A 20,200-nucleotide genomic window follows, 5' to 3' on the forward strand; every position below is an offset into this window, starting at 1 on the left:
GGCGGGTCTTGTATTTCCCCAGGTGGTCGTGTGGGTCAGGCCCAGCAGCAGGAAGCCCTGCGTCTCCTGCGAGTTTCCCCCAAATTACCAGGCGTGGGGGCTGCTTTCCACACTGCAAAGCAGGGGAAAGACCCTGGAAACCGCTCAGCCCTGCCCCCACTGTCCCTGCTCCTTCAGGTGCCAGCACCGCAGCCCCGCTCAGCCTCACCCGTTCTTCAAGTCACCGCCTCGGGCCAGAACCCAGGGGAGAGGCCCGGGCCTCCATGTGCGGCCCACTGGGCAGCAGGAAGGGGCAGCCCAGGAACAAGCCCCCAAGAGTCGCTCCCCCGCCAGGGCCCCAGGACCTGGCTCCTCACTGTCATTGTTTCTGCCACCCCTCTAGGCCGGGGAGCACACCAGGGGTCTGTGGCCTCCAGGGATTACTAATGCGGGGTCAGTCCCTGTGTCTGGGTGTCCCAAGGGCACGTGCCCCTTGCACTCCGCCCATCTCCCCGGCACTAAGCGAGACCTCGGGCGGCCCAGTGTGGACAGCGCCTCTGACGGGAGGGCGGCCCGGGCCGGAGCCAGCTGCGCTCAGAGCCCTGTGTGCCGGGGTCTCCAGCTCCCCTGGAGGGGCCGCTCAGCGGATTTCAGAAACCAGGTCCTCTCCTTTCAGACTTCGGGAGTTTATGTCACTGAGGCCAAGAGGACGGGAGACCGTCAATGACCCCCAGGAAGAAGGGCGCCCCCCCCCACCCCGAGGGAGACACGGGGCTCTGGGCAGCGGCAGGAGCGGGCGTGGTGAGGAGGGGGGTGCTCTGACGGATGGAGACTTGGCCTCTGTCCCTGGAGTCCACACTGGGGCCCGGGGTGGCCGTGACCCTGGCCTGGGAGGGTCAGGCTGCCCACTGTGACCATCACGCCTCCCTCCGCTCGGCACAGGGGCTGAGCCCTGCAGTGAAGCAGACCCCTGGGTGAGCTGGGGACTTGACCGAGCCGGGCCACAGGAGCCACCACCAGCCCACACAAGGGCCACCGCCGTGTCCCCGCTGCATCAGAAGCAGAACCGCCCCTGCCCCAGGCACCCAGGACCGAGCCGGGACGTGTGCCTGGAATCCCAGTCCACCTGCTCTTGCCAGGGACACCCGTCCCCTGCGGGGCCGATCTCAGTAGGAAAAGCTCGGCCTGGAGAGGAGGGGGCGCGGCCCGGAAGCCCGCCCTGCGCTCTACTTTCTCCTGCGTGGCCCGTTTGCGGTGGCGCTCGGATCTGCGCATGTGGCGGTGCTGGGACCACACGGGCCATGTTTCCAGCTTCCTGAAGATGCACATCCATTCAATCTAAATCCCACACCAGCGACCTCCATCACCACCACCACCACCAGGACAACCCAGGCCGGACAGGAGAAGCGCCTCGACCCTGCAGAGGAGCGGCGGGCCTGCGTCCCTGGAGCGCTTCAGCCCCCGAGGCCTCGTCCTGGGCCTGGGCCACTAGGGCAGAAGTTAGAGGTTGGGGAAGCTCTGAGTGACCTCGAGCCCGCAGGCTCTATCCTTGCTCCCAGGTGACCCTGGACTCTAGGTGAGGCCTTGACGAGGCAGAGCTCGGAAACCCATGAGCCACTTGTCCCCGCCAGGCCCAGGGGACGCGGCTTGGAGCTGAGGGCCAGGAGAAGGCTGGCCCCACGTGGGGTGTCAGAAGCTGTAGGCAGAGCCCCCGGCCAGGTCCCTGGGTTTGACATCAGCCTGTGCGCCCAGGCAGTCTTGGGGTGGCATGATGCCAGGGGAAAAGTGCTCTGTGGATGGCGGGGGCATGTGCTCAGCCAGTGGTGGCCACACACCTAGAGGTAAACACCTTGTGGGGACCTCGGCCAGCTAGCAGGATGGCCGGGTCCCGGACCTGGCTTCAGGTCATTCAGCTGAGAGGCCTCCAACCAGGGACAGGTGCCCTGGGAGTGAGGGACCACATGGTGGCCAAGGCCCTGGGCTCCAGAAGGCTCCCACCCCCCGTGGAGTTTGGGGCTTGAGCACCTTGTTGATACATATGGCCCAGCCCCACTGTGGGCAGCCCTCAAACTTTGCCCTCATGTGGCCTGAGCCTCGTCCACTCGCTGGTCCTGGCCCAGCCAGTCCCGAGGGTGACAGCAAGGGTTTGGAGCACCAGACAGCATCCGTGACTCCACTGTGGCTCTTCTAAACCCAGAGGCCTGTGAAGTTCCCCCAACGAAGTTCTCCTTGGTACAAAGGGGCAGGCGACAAATTAAACCTCCCACCGGGGAGGGCAGGAGAGGGCAGGTGGGACAGTGCAGGCCCGAGTAGACCCTCGCGAGAAGCCTCCCCAAGGTGGGGGGTTTAGCGACCTGCTCGGGGCAGCTCCCAGGTCAGCACCCCACTGCTGTCCTCCTGTCCCATCGTCTGCAGACGGAAAAGGGGTGGAGTGTTCTGGGGCAGAGCATCTTCCTCGTCCTGCTGCCCTGGGAGGGCCACCGCCAGCTGGCTTTGCAGGTGAAGGATGAAACAGGCTGAGAGAATTGTGGAGCCTTACAGCATCCAAACCTGCACCCTAGCCTGTCCACACCCATGCTGGACAACCAGAGGTGCCCACCTGACCCCCCGTGCTGATGGGTGGCCCGCTCAGCCCTGGCCAAGCCAGGTGACGAGCCCCCCAGCCCACATCTTCCTGGGCTCCCTCTCACACACGTGAAACCCAGCCTCCAGCACCAGCATGGCCTTAGCACTGCCCCAACCTCACCTTACGCATGTGGTCTTCTCACCCTCCTTGAAGCCTTGCTCATGCTCCTGCTTCAGGGCCTTTGCACCTGCTATTTCCTCTTACTGTAGATTTCCCAGGTCTCAGTGGAGTGTCACCTCCTCCCAGAGGCCTGCCCTGGCCATCTTGCCTTAAGGGCTCCTGCACACCCTCCCAGCACGCTCCAGCCTTCCCTGAATGCTTCATGCTTCTACAGAGCCCGGCCAGAACCAGGGAGCATCGTGTGTCCAGCATCCGTCTCCCCATCCAACCTCAAACCCAGGAGGCTGTACTCCCAGCCCCGCTGCAGGCCTGGCACCAAGTGTGTGGATGAATGAAAGGCCCAAAGAGAAATCCGGAGGTTGGTAGGGAAGCCACAGGTCAAAAGGTGGGGCCCAGGTCCAAGTCCCTGAGCCCTGGCTGGCAGAGGCTGTGTGAGCTGCAGGGCCTGGGAGGTGACCTGCCTGCCTGGGGGGAGTGTCAGCCACCCCTTCCTCTCATGAATATTTTTGGAGCATCTCCTATGTTCCAGGTGGTACATGGAGTGTGAAAAAAGCCCCATGGGCCCCACAGGGCACGTGGTGGCAGATTTGATGGTGAGGTTGTGTGTGGCCAAGGTGCCTTCTCTGGGGAGGTGACTGTGCAGACACCTGAGTAAAGGGAAGCCATTCTGAGGGGGGCTGCCCTCCATGCTCCCACTGCCCCCACCCCATGTTGTCCAGGAATAGAGCCATGCATGTTGGAGCCTCAGTCCCTCCAGAGGGACATTAAGGCCCAGAGAGGTGCAGGGACCTGCCCAAGTCAGGGACAAAAGTGCAGGAGAGGGAGCTGGAGGACTAACCTGGGGGGTGGCTCTGTCTCCAGAGAGTTGTGGGGAAGGAGGGGTGGGGGAGCTCCTCTCTGGGCCACCCTCTGATCGCTGGACCCTCCTCTGTTCAAGGATTCCCCTTTCAGAGATATGGGTACTCCCATACCCCACAGCAGACCAGCCGCTACTCCTCCTGTTCTGCCACAGTCAACCCAGCCTGTGGCTGCAGCTGGGACCTCATCCTTCCCGTCTCTGCTTTAATGCTATCTCTTCCAGGAAGCCTTCCTTGACTGCTATGGAGTATGGCGCTTCCTGTCAGCCCTACATGTGGCCAAAGCCAAGCTCAGGACAAGGCAGACCCACCTTCCCCATCCCAGGCAGCTCTGGCACCGCTGAGTCACTGAGAACAGGTACCCCGATCCCACCCAGGTTAAAGGGCGGAACGAGCTGGTGTGCTCACTCCCTTTTTCCCAGTCAGGGAAGTCGCTGTTCCCACCCAGGGTGTAAGGCAGTGAGAGTGCCCCCAGTGATGGGCCCCATCCTCCTTGGATGAAATACCTGGTATCTGGGAGAAGAAGAGACCAGTCAGACTGAGGCGTGCTAATGACGGGAGGTCTGCAGGTGAGGGATGGGTGCGGATGCTGGAGAGGACAGGGTGAGCTGGAGGGAGGAAGGTGCTGAGTAGTTCCCCTTCCCCCACAGTCCTCCATCTAAACATTCTCCCCCATCATCTACCCTTCCATCCATCCTTCCATATTCACTTGTCAGCCACCGGGTCATCCTGAACCCAGTGGCCTCCCCCTGCCATCAACCATAACCAATGATGCACCATCTGTTGGTCTCCCACCACCCACAGATTCCCCCATCCATGTGTCCATTGATTCCCAGCCCATCCCCTAATAATCAGCTCACCATTCACCCCACCACCCATAAGCCCACTGTCCATCATCCAGTTTACCATGCCCAACCTATCTACCTGCCCGTTCAGCCTCTGCCACTCTGTCCCCAACAAATCCATCCTCCACTCACTCACCACCATCCATCCCGGTGTGCATCATGCAGAGCCAAGCATCCATCTCTCTGATTAAACACCCCAAACACATCCCTCCACCATTTCTCCATCTATTCACCTGTCCTGTACTCATTCAGTCTGTCCACCTGTCCATCCATCCATCCATCCATCCATCCATTTATATCCAGTCATCATGTCTACTCTCAAACATCTATCCACCACCTCCTTAGTAACCATCCATTCACAGTTCATCTAAACCCCATTTGCCATTCATTTATCCATCAATCCATTCATCCACCATTCATCCTCATTTCCCATCCATTTCCATCCATCTGCCATCCAAAATCCACCACCTTTTTTCACCCACCATCCATCTCAACGAGTCATCCATCATACACATCCATTTAACATCTACAATTTATCTTTCAGTCACCATCCATCCATTTATGCAATCACCATTCCACCGACTACCCTTTCCACCATTCTTCTTCATCCAGCTACCATCTACCATCCATCAACCATCCTTCCAGTCTACCCTTCTTTATCCATCCATCCATCAACCATCCTTCCAGTCTACCCTTCTTTATCCATCTATCCACCATCCATGATCCACCACCCGTCCATTTATCCATCCACTACCCACTAACAACTATCTCCATTCACCTGTCACCCATCATCTGTCTACTCATCATCAACCGTCGCTCCTCAATCCATCTGGCATCCACTATCCAGCCACCACACATCCATCCATCCATCATCCAACAGTCATCCCATCACCCACCACTCATTTTCCATCCACTGTCCCTTAATTCCCGTCCATTCATTTATTCTCTTCCCATCTCCCATTCCTCATTCATCCACTAACCAGCACAGATACACTCCCCCACTCACCATGCACCCACTGTCAACCATTCACCATTCCTCCATACACGCTACACCAGGCACCCTCAGCCATTACTATCCACACCCTCCAGCCCAGGAGGCAGGAGGGCCTGCTTGGAAGAGTGAACTCCCAGCCCCAGTAGGTGGACCCACTGGGTGTATTCCCAGCCGCATCTGGGACCAAGCCAGGAGGAGCCCAAAGGTTGTTTACTGCCTGCCCCCAACATCCCCGTTTCTTTGGGCAGCTCCATCTCCACAAGCCCCTTTCTCTGAGCACCCTGGAAGGCTGAGAGTGTGAGAGGGATGGTGGCACAGCAGGCGTCTGGAGGGGCCGAAGAGTCATTGCAGGCGGGTCTGGAGGTAAATGTGTAACCATCCTTGGTGGCCCCTACCCCACCCCCGCCCCACCCGATCACGTGGGCCCCGCGGGGCAAAGTCTCCTGGTCCAAGACGCCTAACCCCAGGCGAGATGGGCGTGCTGGGCCTGCTCCTGCTGTGGCTACAGCTCTGCGGTAAGTGGCGGGGCGCACTGTTGGGGCCCGACACACCAGGAGGCCAAGGTCCCTCCGCGAGAGCTTGAGGGGGTGCGAAAGCCGGCCTGGCCTCCCGAATGGCCGAGCACGCCGCCAGGTCCCACCCTCGGTGCGAGAGGCGAGGAGCCTGGGCCAGACCGATCGCTGGGCCGAGCTCCTGCCCTTGGGCGCTTGGTCTGTCTGCGAAATGGGCACCGTCCGCAGTCCCGCCCGCAGCAGCGACTGCGCACGGGAGGCTGCGGGGCCCGGCTGCCTGCCTCAGTTTCCCCGCCGAGAAGGGAGTCGCTGACCCTGCTGGTCGCACCCGGGGCCGGTGCGTGTCCTCGGGGCCCGCCCCCAACGCTCGATCGCGAGCTTTAGAAACTGCAGCCCCGTCTCTGTTCCTCTCTCTTAAGCCCCACGCGGCTCCCTCAGGACACAGCGCCCATTCAGAGCCCGTCTGGCCGGGCTCCGCCGTCCCCCAGCCCCTTCTACTGGGCCGAGGCCTCCGCTGCCCATTCACCTCCGTCCCTCGGTTGTCATCGTCCTTGCCTAGCCGAGTGCTCTGCTCCAGCGCGGGGCAAAATGGGGGCGGGCGAGAAGTCGATCATGGCTGGCGTCTGCGAAGAGGGCACGTTTGAGCGGGCTCTGCTGATCCAATAGGAGTTCCTCAGAGAGTGCCAGGGCCGGGCTCCCGCAGGTTCTGGTCCGACGCAGGAAGCACTGAGGGCCTGGGCCTAGGCGGCGGCGAGGAACCCATCCGCGCCTATCTGGGGGAGGTCGTCCTCCCTGGGCCACTGGGGCATCTGGGTGGGATCGCGGATGCCCCAGGCCCGGGAGCACGCAATCGTCCCCTCCCCAGCGCTGACACGGGCCTCCTACAAACTCTGGGTCCCCAACACTGACTTCGACGACGCCGCCAACTGGAGCCAGAACCGAACCCCGTGCGCAGGCGCCGCCGTCCAGTTCCCCGCGGACAAGGTGCCTGGCGCCCCCTACTGGGGCTCGGGTGGTCCGGAGAGGGGGTCGGAGCCCAATGGGGGTCCACCCGCTGATGCCGCTTCTTCCTGCAGATGGTGTCAGTCCTGGTGCGAGAAGGTCACAGCATCTCGGACATGGTGAGGCGGGGCTGTGGCCGCGACCCTGTCGGAGTGGGGCTGGTGGGTCCCGCTGGGGTCGGCCTGAAGCCCCTTTCTTGACTCTTGGCTCAGAATTGATGGTTTTCAAAAGTAGCATTAGTTTCGGGAGCTTGGCGGGGCGTAGGGCAGAGCTGTTCCGCGCAGGAGACCCGAGCCCTCACCCGCGGTCCGAGCTGCCCTTCCTGGGAAGGGGGCGTGGGGCAAGGTATCCCCAGTCCCCACAGATCCGAACTCGGGACGCGTTTCCCACATTTGTTCAACCCAAAGACTAAGGTGCAGAGTGGGGAGCAAGGAGGAGGAGGAGGCAGAGCCGGGGAGTGGGGGCGCAGCAGCTGGATCCCGTGGCCCCGCCCCCACAGCCCTGGTAACCATAGCAACCAGGCGGCGACCCGGAGCGAGCAGGGAGCGGGAGCCCGGAGCTGGGGGCGACCCGCGGGCAGAGGAGTCAGTTAGGGGTGGGGTGCTGGGACTTGGGGGTCCCTCCTGGTCGACTTCGTTACTTTGATGATCTCCTTTGGAAGAGCTTGGGGATCTTTAAAGAGACATTAACCAATTAATTGTGCACACATTCATCGGGTCCCTCCTTCTGCCCCTTTCTTCCCATGCCCAGCCGCCCAGACCAGAGCCCTCTTCGCTGTCCCAGCGCCTCCGCCCACCTGTGCCCCTGCGCACGACCCCGCTCGGGCGCCCTCCTCACCTCCCCATCCTCTCCTCGGCGCTGCGGGGTCAGCCCCTAGACGACTCTCGTGGTAAAGGCCCAGGGGCCCAGGGACAGGAGGGCGATGGCCCAGTCCTGGCTGACAGAGGCCGAATGGACCCAGGGCTGCTTGAAGCCCCTCCCATCCCTGCTGCACGCGGGTCCCCGCGCTCAGCCTTGTCCGGCTGCTGAGATGTCGCCCTAGTAACAGGCACAGCGACATCAGTGCTTCATTTTGCATTCCTCAGGTTTGGAACTTCTCTCCCTGGGATTTTTCTCTTCCCGAATCCCCTCTCCCCTTCCATTTCCACACTTAGCCCAGTTTGCTAGTTTGGGGAGAATCTCCTGTTTTTTTACCTATCAATGATTGTTGAGATACTGCAAGTGTCTTCTCACCGTGGAACTTCCCTGCATTGCCTTTTGCTGAACAGAAATCCTTATTATTAATCTATCAAATGCAAAATCTGTTGCCTTAGAGCTGTGTTTTTGGTGTTTTGTTTAAGCATCTCTTCCCTGCTTCTTAGTCACAACCATAATTAACTATATATTATGTCTATTAAGTCAGTTTTGCCATCAGGTGCACACGCCTGAGTGGGGCACTAGCTAGGGAACCAGCTTACTTTTGGGAAACGAGCCCAGTTTCCAATGTTCGTCTGCAAACTGCCAGCCCTGCCCCTTGGCTTTGTGGCGCTGTGGTCACCGTTCATTAGCTGCCCTGGGTGTAGGCGGGCTCTCTGAGCGCTCCTTCAGCTCTTTTGATCTTTTTGCCTGTTCTGCCATCACTACACCATTCTCACTTTGTGGCTCTGTGGGATGTTTTAGTATCTCCTGGGGGTAACTCTTTCTCTTCATTCTTCTCTTACAAGGTTGACTAGTTCTTTGTGGATCTGATTGTTGCAGAGAATTATAGAGTAAGTTTATCAGGCAACACCACCACCACCACCACCACCACCAAAACCCTGGACAGATTTGTATAATCAAGTCATCCGTTCAAGAACATGGATGTTCTCTCCAAATACTTCAGGTCATTGATCATAAAACCCTTTACACTGGAGGTTTAAAACAGTCCGTGTTGAGGTCTTCTGTAGTATAGGTTAATGTATAAATATTTTATAGCTTGGTTTCTATTGTGAATAGTGCTCTATTTTTAAGAATTATATTCTCTAGTTGGTTGTTTTTGTAAATAATGACCGTTGTTTCTCTTCCCTTCCAGTCCTCCTTCTATTTCTTTTTCTTTCTTTATAGTATTGTCCAAGCCCTCTACCCCTATGTTAAACGAAAGTGACAAGAGTAAGCGTCCTTGTTTTTTCCCAGTATGAAAGAGAAGGCATGTCAGTTTCTCCATCAAGTGTAATGTTTGCTGTAGGGTTTTGGTACATAAACTTTATTTAATTGTGGACATTCTAATCTATTGCTAGTTTGCTAGCAGCTTAAACAAATCATAAATAGACTGTTGAAACTTTCAGTTTTTTTCTACATCGATTGAGATATAATTTCCCTTTCCCTCCTTTAGCCTGTTTATGAGGTTTTTTTAGGTTGAGCTGTCCCTGTAAGATTGATGTCCTCCTGGCACCTTCCTGCAGGTACAGGTCAAAGTGTGCCACTTCTTCAAGACACTTGACTTCCCTGTCATACAAGACTCTCTCCACTGCCATCTACTGGGACACCATCATATATGCTACAAGGAAGCCGAGACGCACGCATTCTTCATCCCTTCTCTCCTGCATTCTTGGGACATGAACCTAATGAACACCATGTATCTTTAAAATACATCATTGAATTCAGTCAGCTAGTATTTTTCTAGGATTTTTGCATCTGCATTTATAAGTTAATTGAGCCTAGAATCTTTCTTCTTTTGTGCTGGCCTTCATTTGGGTTTGGAATCAAGTTTACACAGGTCTCAAAAAATGGACTGGCAATGTTCACTCTTTTTTGTTTTCCAGAACAACTTCTATAAGAAGAAATTAGTGTTTCCTTGAGAGTTTGATATACCTCACCTGTAAAAACACTTGGACTGGGGATTTGAGTAACTGGAGGTCTTGGACTAACCTTCAAACTTCTTCCATATTTATTGGTCAATTCAAATTCTCCATTGCTTCCTGTGTCAATGTTGATATTTAAAAATTTTCTAGAAATGGATATATTTCATCCAGGTTTTCAAGTTAAGCAGTCCTACTGATTTCTTAAACTTGTCAGTATCTTGGTCTTCCCTTGAACAAGGAAGTTGCTTAGTATATGCCCGTACCCTGTTCATCTCCCCTGCCCCCACCACATTTTAGTCCTCACTTTAAACATTTACTAAAAGACCACAATACGTTTCACCAAAGTATTTTATTACACCACTTCCCATATCTCGTCCTAGCTTCTAGATTTCTTTCCATACTTTCTCCCAGCATGTTTTCAGGGTAGGTCTTTGTGTGACAATCATTCTGATGTCTTTTAGGCTTAAAGATATTTTATCTTATTTTGTTGTCTATTTGTATGCATTGTTGTGGCTGAGAAACCTGATTTTTTTCCTTCTTCCTGGGTGATCTGTCCTTTCCCTCTGATGCTTTGAGAACGTCCTCTTTGTCTTTGATGCCAATAAACAGAGATTTTCCTTATTTCTCATTTGGCTCCCAGTGCCTTCAGGCTGAGGTTTCTCAGCTTTCTTCAAACTGGAGAATTCATCTTCATAGTTTTTTCAGATGTTTTCTCCCCAATCCCTTACCTGAATGCTGGTGCTTGGGTGTCAAGGCTCCCATCTCTCCTGGCTTCTCTCCTTCTCATTCCTTTCCTGCTGTCTTCAGGAGAATCCCTTCACAGGAACGCCCAGGCCACCAGCTGTTCTTCAGCCGGCTCAATCCTTGTGTTTACGTCAACTTCCTTTCAACGATTACACTTATCGTATATATTTATATTTCCCCCTTTGATGCCTTTGGAAACTGAATTCTTGTTCGTGCCTCCCACTGCTAATACCTTCTCAGCCCTTCCTGAGACATGTCATGTCCGTCTGTCCCATGGATACCCCCAGCACCTGCCCATGAGTTTGCCTCGCTGTCACAGTGTTGCACTCTCAGCTGTGGAGGCACTTGGCTGGTGACCTTGAATCCTCCCAGTGTTGGCCTCTTGGTCAGGCCCCATGCTTGGGGGACAGACTGAAGAGCACGCTGGGACACAAGGCTGGGCCCTGGGTAGACAGATGTCCCTGGAGTTCTTGAACCCCTTGTGACCCCAGCACTGAGTCACTCCCCTGGCCCAGCCCTCCTTCCCAACCCCAACCCCTGAGGGGGAAAGGCAGAGGGCTGGGGTCCTGGGGCTTAGAGGGGAGGGGAGAGTGGGGCCCATCAGTCCTCCCTCTCCTGGCCTTCTGCTGCCCTGTTTCCTTTGACACTTGAGACCTGGGCTGTGGCCCCACTTCTGTGGTGAAGGGGCTGCCTGAGCTGGAGGGGAGATGGGTGATTTCAAGGCCCCATCGCCCTCCCTGCCACCTGTGTCACCCTTCTCCCCAGTTGTAGCCCCCCCTCCACAGGTTCAGGGCTGTTTCCAGACTCCCCAGCAGCCTGGCTTCCTGGAAACCATGAACCCTGGGCTTGTAGTTTTTCAGGGGTGATGGGAGAGGGCAATGGCCCTGACAAGTGTCACCCTGCCCCAAACTCCTCATGCTGCCAACTCGGGGCTAGCTCTTGCTCCTGGCCTGTGGTTCCACTCCCTCCGACGTATTTGGCCCTCAGCCAGGGAGAGGTGCCCCCAAGCCCTGACATCAGCCGCCTGCTCCCTGGTCACTGTCTAGTTTCTTCTCCCCAGGGACAGGGGAGTGGGGGGTGGTGCAGATGGGACCCTCTGATGCCCCAGATCCCCCGTGGCGCCGCCAAAGCTTGAGCTTCCCGCAGCTCCTGCCGCTGGACGGGGAACTCGTCCTGGCCTCAGGAGCAGGATTCAGCGCCAAGGACCCCAGCTCGAACTTGGACTGTAGCACAGGTGAAGGGGCCGGGCCGGGGGCGGGGCTTAGAGGGGGCGCGTTCGTGGGTGGGGCCTGGAGGGAAGGGCGAGGTCCAGGTTGGGGCGGGGGCGGGGCCTAGTCGGAGGGCGTGTCCCGGGCGGAGCTCAGGGTCCCGCGCTCGCTCAGGCGCCTCCGCGCTCTTCCTCGACCCGGACCGCTTCTCGTGGCACGACCCTCACCTGTGGCGCACGGGGGACGCGGCGCGTGGTCTCTTCTCTGTGGACGCCGAGCGCGTGCCCTGCCGCCACGATGACGTCGTCTTCCCGTCCAACGCCTCCTTCCGGGTGGGCCTCGGCCCGGGAGTCGGCACCGTGAGGGTCTACAGCGTGCGGGCTCTGGGCCAGGTGAGCCCGGCGCGCCTAGGCGGGGCGGGGCGGGGCCGGGGCATGGGTCTCGTCTCCGCGCCTTCGCCTGGCAGTGCTGCTCCCCGGAGCGGCCTGGTGGGTTCCGGGCGTTCAGATATTGTCTCGTCTTCGGCTGGCTCCCGCGGTGACCTGGCTATCTGCAGACATTCACCCGCGACGAGGACCTGGCTGCTTTCCTGGCGTCTCGCGCCGGCCGCCTGCGCTTCCACGGGTTCGGCGCGCTGAGCGTGGGCCCAGATGCCTGCGACGATCCGTCGGGCTGCGTCTGTGGCAACGCCGAGGTGAGAGCAGTCGGCTGCGGGGTGGCGGAGAGACCACGCGGGCTGGGCCCCGCTCTGTGCCGGAGGTCGGGACTGTGCCTGGGACCGCCCCGCCCCGCCCCGCCCCGCCGTCTCTGGCCCGCTCGCCTCCTGGGGCGCATGGTCGTCTCGGTGCTGTCTGCCTACTTGCCCTCCGCGCTCATCCTCGCTTCCCTGCTTCCAGGTGCTGCCGTGGATCTGCGCGGCACTGCTCCAGCCCCTGGGCGGCCGCTGCCCCCAGGCCGCTTGCCAAGACGCCCTCCGGCCTGAAGGGCAGTGCTGCGACCTCTGTGGTGAGCGCCCCGCCCGGCCCCTGCTAGTGGAAGGCCTGGCTAGGCTGGCTCGCCTTCAGCCTGTTACTCTGTCGGGCCGACCAAGGCGCTGACCCCTGCCATCCTGCTGCAGGAGCCATCGTGTCGCTGACCCATGGCCCCACCTTTGACCTAGAGCGGTACCGGGCGCGGCTACTGCACACATTCCTGGCCCTGGTAATGGGGCCTTGTCCCCACCCCGGCCCCATCGCCTCCGCAACCCGTTTCTGGGACGTTCTCCTCCGCAGGGACCCCGGGGGCCCCACTCCGCCTCTCATTGATGCGCCCACTCTCCGTCTGCCCACCGTTTTCCCCTGCCCCCAACGCTCCCCTCACCCTCGCTGGTCCGAGGGTTGGAGTCCTCGGACCAACTGTCCCCCTCTCTAGCCCCAGTACCAGGGGCTGCAAATGGCCGTGTCCAAGGTGCCACGCCAGCCCCGGCTCCGCGAGGGCGCAGGCGAGAAGTCGGACACGGACATCCAGGTGGTGCTGGTGGAGACCGGGCCCGTGACGGGAGGCGCGGGGCGGCTGGCCCGGGTCCTTTTAGCGGACATCGCGGAGCACGGTAACCGCGGCGCCCCCTCCCTAGCCCCCCACCTCTGTCCCACCCCGTCCCGAGGGGACTGAGCCGACACCCTCCGTTGCAGGCGAGGCTCTCGGGGTTCTGTCGGCAATTGTCCGGGAGTCGGGCGCGTCCGTCGGAGGCGGCCCGGTGGCGGTGCTGTACGCGCCGGGGCTGGCAGGCGGCGTGGCCGCGCTGCTCCTATTGCTGCTGGCGCTGCTCGCGGGGGCGCTGTTGCTGCAACGCACCGGGAGGCTCAGGTGCGCGGGGCGGGTCGCGGGGGGGGCGGGGCTGGGACTCAGGTACGCAGGGTTCACGCGCGTCCCTGCCCCCAGGTGGAGGAGGCGCGGCGAGGCGGCTCCCGCGGCGTCTGGGGCGCCCCTGGGCTTCCACAACCCGGTGTTCTACATGGACTCAGCGGAGGCGGTGAGGAGGCGCACGGGGGGCGGGGGCGTGTGGCTCGTGGCTCCCCTGCGGCCGGGCTCCCTGACTACGTCCCCGCAGCTCCCGGCCCCGCAGCCGGACGTCAGGAGCTCCAGCCGCAGCTACTTCGTTAATCCGCTGTTCGACGAAGCAGAGGCCGAGGCCTGAGCTGCGTAACCGGCCCGTCCCGCGGGCCTTGCGGGATCCCCACCCCCTCCGCTCCCCCCGCCTCCTCCGCTGGCCAATGATAGGGTGGCCTTGCCCAATAAAGGGCTTTCCTGCACCTGTGTCAGCCCTGGACACACTAGCTACTCTTTTGCTCCTGCCTGGTGGGAGCTGGAGGGTCAGGTCGGATGGTGAGGGGTGGTCCTCAGAGCCCCTGCCCACTGGCCCCTGGCCACCTGCCGACGGCGATCTTGGAGACTACCTGTAGGGTGGGGCAGCCAGAGGCTTCTGGCCGGAACTAGGAGGGGCCTGCCCCTGTGCTGGAGGAGCCTGGCAGGCAAGGGGGGTACTGCAGCAGGAGTGGTGTGGAGAGGCATAGCCGGGTGAGACACCAGCTGAGGGTGGAGAGGTGGCTGCTCCCCTACCTCTTGTAAAGCTGCTCAGGCCAGGCCGTGTGGGGCTTGGCCAGGGCCAGACAGGTGGACCTGGACTTCCACCAGACTGGGTAGTGTGGACTGCCCAGGGAGGTGTCCCAGGGACACAGTAGGTCTATCCCCTCGGCTGGGGGCAGGGGAGAGCTGCCCTCACGCAGTGGTGGAGCTGGTCAGAGCGCTGGCAGGTGTGTCCTGCTGGGCTGGGTGGGGGGTGGGGAGGTGTCCATCACTCCAAGGCTGGGCCTTGCCCTCCTGCTTCTGAGGATGGCTCCCATCTAGGTGTGGGCATCAGGGCTGTGCAGCCCTGAGTGGGACACTCGGTAGGTAGGTATGTGATGGGGCAGGAGAGGGATGGTGAACCACACTTGTGTGCGTAAAACTGTGCTGACAGGTGCCCAGCCTGAACTGTCAGGGAGGGACACTTCTGTGTAACCAGCACCTGGAAACATCACCCCCTCCCAAGGGTAACCACTCTACCGGCTTCTAGCGTAGTGGATTAGTTTACTGGTTTTTAAGCTCTCGACACTGGAAGCCGTGCTCTGGGGCCGGCATCCTGCATGCGGTTGCGGGTGTTGCCATGTTACTCCTGGTGCTGTGTAGCCTTCTATGGAGTGAAGGCCACCATTCATTCTGCTTCAACAGCTAGTGTTTCACTGAAAAGACGGCTGACCCTGGAGCACCTGCTTCAGACCTGACAGGTGCTCCCCTCACGGCAGGGCAGACATCAAGTGGGAGCCCAGGGCGGGAGGGCAAGAACCAACCCCACCTCTGACCCTGAGGCCCGGCTGCCCACTGCCCCACATGGCCGCTCAGCACTCGCCCAATCGCGTTTGTTTTCCAGCTGCCATGATTTCACTCAAGTGTCCCTGAAAGGCTGTGCCTGTGCCTTGTGTGGTCCCCTTCCAGGGACAGGTGGGGGATTGTGTCTGCACCTAAAGTTTGCTACATTCCTCCCCCGGCTGTGACCACAGGCCCACAGTGAGATGGGCTGGGGCACGCTGGGCGCTGGCGTGGGCTGTTTTGGCCTCGGAACCAGCCTCATCTGCCAGACGCTCGCTGGCTGCTCTCTGCACTTAGCGTGTCCTCATGCCACCTCTTTGGCAGGTGCTGTCACTGCCCTCATCTCACCAAGAACTTACTGGTGGGGCAGAGCAAACAATGTAGCGTAGCCCACCACAGGCTGCTCCCTCCCATGGGGGCCAGAGCCCCCAGGGTAGCCACCCCATCCACTCAGCCCAGCCTCCCTGGGGGTGGCCAGCTTTACCCTATCCCCCAGGGGCTACTGAGGGGCCAGTGTACGTCCCTCCAGCACAGCTTCCCTCATGGGGCCTCTCGGGGCTCATGGGCGCATCACCCCCTCCCAGCACTGGGACCCCAGGTGCATCCCCTGCCTGGCAGCCGGCCCTAATCCTTGGTCCTCAAGGGCTCCCACTGCCCTCGGGCTGAGCTCCCAACCCCCTGGCCAGGCTGCTACTGCCACCTGGGGGCCCCTCTCTCCAGTCAAGAGCCCACACCTGACCCTGCCTACCATGGGGCAGGGCGTCTCCAGGAGGCCCCCACTGTGACATCGGCAGACAGGTAAGAGGTCCAGGCTCCGGAGGTCACATCCTGTCACGTGGACACAGGCACTCTTAACCTTGACCCGCTGCCCTCCCCAAGCAAGGATCAAGAATGGCTTCCACAGGCAAGATGGTTCCTTCACTGCCTTTTAGGGAGGGGCTCCCAGCATAGGGCACTGGGGTGGGGGGTGGGGGAGCACAGACATAGAGTGACAGGTGGTCATGTACAGCCAAACCACTGAGCACTTTAAAACTGCTGTCTTCTGCTTTATTGACAGGTAAATTGTTCAAAAATGTTCTCACGATTCAATAATTACAAAGACTCAGACTTACATTAAAAAAGTAAAAACCAGAACCCCCAGCAGGTGCCAGCCCCAGCAGAAGGCCCGGGGGCAAGGGCGGGCAGGTGCTGGGTGCATGACACGCACAGGCAGGCCTGGCACCCATATCACTCAGTGCCAGCTCAAGGCAAGTGCATGTCTTTAACAGCGTCGCCAAGAACGGTGGCCAGTGGGAGAGCAGGGAGAAGCCTATTCCAGGGCCGAGGACAAACTGTGTCTGTTGGCCAGTAAATCACAAGCCTTTACAGGGACAGGCCACCACCTGACGACTCACACAAGCTGTGGGCAGGGCAGGGCAGAGCAGGGCCGCTGTGCGGGAGTGTGGCGCTGAGTCTACACCACCCAGACGGCACTAGTCCTGGGGCTCCATGCAGGGCTGGGGGTCCTGGCACCCGCTGCTGGGCTCCCGGGGCCCTGGCTGCTCAGCCCGCAGGCCTCGGGGCCGAGCTGCACCCCGGCGCTCACTGGTTTTAGGGCAGGAGGCAGAGCTGCAGAAGCGAGCGGGAAACAGCACAGCTGACTTCACAGTAGTAGTACTGGTGACACTTCATGGTTATGACCAGGACTGGACTGACACACACGAGGGACCCAGGGCAGGGCAGGCATCACTCGAAAAGGGCCTCAGTCCGTGGCTACAAGGTTGGCAGAAGGGCTTCTGCATCTGACTATGTAATGGCTAAATGAACAGAAAGGCCACAAACTAACCTCCACTTTCCTCTGTCTTCAAAATTCTAGTGACACAGGGAATGGTATACAGGTTCCTACTATTCTCCTAAGGGCCTAGGAAACAGTTTCCAGAAACAGGGAGCAGACTTGTTACCGAGGCCATGTCCCGAGCTGTCTGCTTCCTGAGCAGAGCGGTGCTGGGCCACCGGGTTCCTGCAGAGGAGGCTGGCCCCACGCGCCCCCTCAGCTGTCCTGGGCAGGAGAGGCGGTGTGGCGGTCCTTCATGTGCAAACGGAACAGCGTGGCCTCACAGCTGTGCAGATGAGGGGATCTGGTCTACCGCCACAAACAATGCGGCATAAAACTGATCATTATTATAATAAAGAATTTTCATCTCCGTATCTACAAATCGATTCTACATTTCCTTGGACAAAACTGGAGGGTCAGCTCAGTCTTGGCACTGACATGAGAAGCCCCCCAGCCCTGTGGCGGTGAGCCAGTGGCTTCAGGCGTCGTAGGCCGGCTGCTCCAGGCCTTCGAGGGGGAGCTGGCTCCTGTGGGGGGAGTTGGGGCTCGGTGGGCCGCTGGGGTTGGAGCTGTTCGATGGGGTCGAGTGTTTGGTGGAATCCGAATCAGGCTGTTAAGACAAAGTAGGGGACAGATGAGAACCAGTCACCCTGGGCCCATGGAGGGGGTGCTGCCCAGCCAGATGTGCACATCTGTGGGGGACGGGGTGGCCACTGCTGCTCCTCTCTTGTTACGAGAACACACTCTCTATGAACTTTTCACGTGGTCATTAACCATGCCGGGGAGAGAGCATAACCCTCGGCCCAACCCCACAAATGACTCAGTAACTACAAAAGGAGAAAACCACACACCAAAGTGGTCAGAGGTCACGTACCCGACACTGTCATGATAAGAGCACTGGAAGCTGGGACTTTCTCAACGTGACAAAGGGTGTCCCTGAGAAACCCACAGCTGACTTCCTAACTCAGCGGTGAGAGACCGAGGCTCCCCTCAGGGGAGGAATGAGACAAAGCTGCCTGCTTTCACTGCCACTACTCGACACTGCTGTTCCAGCCAAGCACTCAGAAAAACCAAGTTTGGAAAAGAAATACAACCATCTCTGCTCATAGATGACACAATTCTACATACACAGAAAATATTAAAGAACTCATACACAAGAATGTAGCGAACCCAGTAAAGCTGCAGGGTACAAGATCAACACACAGAAATCAGTTGTATTTCTACACACCAGCAAGGAACAGCCTGAAAAGAAAATTAGAGGATAAAATACAGTGGAGAATAAATTAGTTACATTTGGAGGTGAAAGATTTGTATACTGAGACTAGAAAACATTGCTGAAAGAAATTAAAGACCACCTAAATAATTAGATACCCCGTTTTCACGCACTGGAAGACTACTTATTGTTAAGACGGCAACATTCTCCAAAGTGATCTACAGATTCAATGCAATCCCTATTGAAATTCCAAGTTTTTTTTTGGTAGAATTTGAAAAGCCAATATTCAAATTCATATAGAACTGCAAATGACAGAATAGTCAAAATAATGCTGAATAAGAAAAAGCTGGAGAACTCACACTTCCCAAACTTACTGCTTCAAAATGTACTACAAAAACCAGCAGTCATCTAGGACAGTGTAGTAATACTAGTACACAGACCAATGGAAGAGGACAGAGTCCAGAGATGTGTCTGTAAACCATGGCCAACTGACTTCTGATGAGGGTGCCTACACTGTTCAATGGGGGAAAGAGCAGTTTCTTCAGCAGGCGGTGATGGACATCCACATGCGGAAAAAGTTAAACCAGACCCCTACCTCACACCACGTACAAAACTGGCTCAAAATGGATCAAAGACTTAAATACAAAAGCTGAAACCACAAAACTCTTAAGAAGAAAAAAGGACTAAATCTTCATAACCTGGGATTTGGCGATGGATTCTTAGATACAACACCAAAAGCATGAGTGACAAAAGGAAAACACATGAACTGGACTTCATCAAAATTAGGAACTTTTGTAAATCAAAAGACATTATTAAGAACGTGAAAAGACAACTCAAAGGACAGGAGAAAATTTTTGCAAATCATATCTGATAAGGGTCTGGTATCCGTATTATATAAAAAATTTCTTACAACCCAACAACAAAAAGACAATCCAATTAAAAACTGAGCAAAAGATCTGAACAGCCTTTTCTCCAGAGAAGGTACACAGCTGGCCAGTAAGCACATGAAAGGGGGCGTGACATCTCTAATCATCAAGGAAATGCAAATCAAAACCACGATGATACAACTTCATGCCTGCTAGGACAGCTATTAAATTAAAAAAAGAAAAAGAAAAAAGTGTTGGCAAAGATGTGGAGAAACCTTAATCTTCGTATATTGCTGGTGGTAATGTAAAATGGTGCAGCTGCTGTGAAAAACAATTTGGTGGTTCCTCAAAAACTTAAACAGAGTTACCATATTACCCAGCAATTCCACTTCTAGGTATACACCCAAGGTGTAGTTCTACACACTTAGCTGTGGTGTGTCACACCTACGTGTACAGAACTACACGTCACAATGACAAACAGAAAAGAAAACCCTGCCAAGCTCTCAAAGAGACTACAAGAGAATGTTACCTTAATTGAAAAAGACAAGTAGATGAGACTGCATAAAAATTTAAAGTTTCCATACAATAAAACACCCTTAAAATTAGAGATAAAATTAAAACATCAGTGATAACGGGAAAAGTATTTGCAGCAGATAACATGCACCATTTGTAAAGAGTTTCTATAAACCAGTAAGAAAAGCAGAGAGACAGGTGAAGGGTGCACGGACCTCGGAGGAGAAGTGGCCAATTCACGTTTGAAGACGGCCAACCTCAGTAAGAGCCAGAAATCTGTGAAACAGTCCAGCAACCCCCGTGAGTGTGCACTGTCCGGGCCGGGGCTGGTTTTAGGAGGACAGACCACAGCGCCCGGCCCTGCGCCTCCCTCCCACAGAAGCGCTCCCGCGGGCGGGAGGCCCTCAGTGCTGTCCCTCCGCCACCCACCCTCACGCACGGCTCACGGGGAAGCTGGGGTGCAGGAGGCACACCTCAAGGTGCCCGGGAATACTGCCGCCGCCGTGGCAGGAACGCCCCAGGGAAGCCTGAGCAGGGTATCCCACCTCAGTCCCCACGCTCTGCCTCTGGTGGCTGCAGTCAGGAGAGAGAAAAGGCTCCCAGACGCACCAGGCCCCCTGTGCTTTAAAAGGAACGCAGCCCCTGCTGTCACAGCTAAGTGGACAAAACCACACGGATGAGCCCAGGTGGGAGGAGCCCCCG

The 20,200-nt window shown here is 57.6% G+C and overlaps 2 protein-coding genes across 6 annotated transcripts in view; one reads left to right on the forward strand and one right to left on the reverse strand.

The window, feature by feature from the left end:
* The first annotated feature begins 5,846 nt into the window (after positions 1-5,846).
* AMN (amnion associated transmembrane protein) lies at positions 5,847-14,006 on the forward strand. Of its 4 annotated transcripts, XM_032482727.1 has the most exons (12): positions 5,847-5,936; positions 6,799-6,917; positions 7,010-7,054; positions 11,645-11,732; positions 11,881-12,098; positions 12,263-12,400; positions 12,603-12,711; positions 12,824-12,906; positions 13,117-13,294; positions 13,377-13,551; positions 13,627-13,717; positions 13,796-14,006. In XM_032482727.1, exons 1-12 carry the CDS (start codon positions 5,894-5,896, stop codon positions 13,880-13,882), a joined length of 1,374 nt encoding a protein of 457 aa, XP_032338618.1. In that variant the 5' UTR covers positions 5,847-5,893; the 3' UTR covers positions 13,883-14,006. The 4 variants fall into 4 exon arrangements, with proteins under 4 accessions (XP_032338618.1, XP_032338617.1, XP_032338620.1 ...); XM_032482726.1 differs by having other exon boundaries at positions 13,627-14,006; XM_032482729.1 differs by lacking the exon at positions 12,824-12,906.
* Positions 14,007-16,115: 2,109 nt separating this feature from the next.
* CDC42BPB (CDC42 binding protein kinase beta) overlaps positions 16,116-20,200 on the reverse strand; it is a 92,337-nt gene continuing 88,252 nt past the window's right edge. The window contains exon 37 of one of the 2 annotated variants that reach the window (XM_032482725.1): positions 16,116-17,516. In XM_032482725.1, coding sequence (XP_032338616.1) covers positions 17,385-17,516 — 132 coding nt within the window. In that variant the 3' untranslated portion in view covers positions 16,116-17,384. The remainder of the gene's footprint in view (positions 17,517-20,200) is intronic. The other variant, XR_004320954.1, reaches the window with a different exon arrangement.

Source organism: Camelus ferus, chromosome 6 (genome assembly GCF_009834535.1).
Source record: "Camelus ferus isolate YT-003-E chromosome 6, BCGSAC_Cfer_1.0, whole genome shotgun sequence".
Lineage (NCBI taxonomy): Eukaryota > Metazoa > Chordata > Mammalia > Artiodactyla > Camelidae > Camelus > Camelus ferus.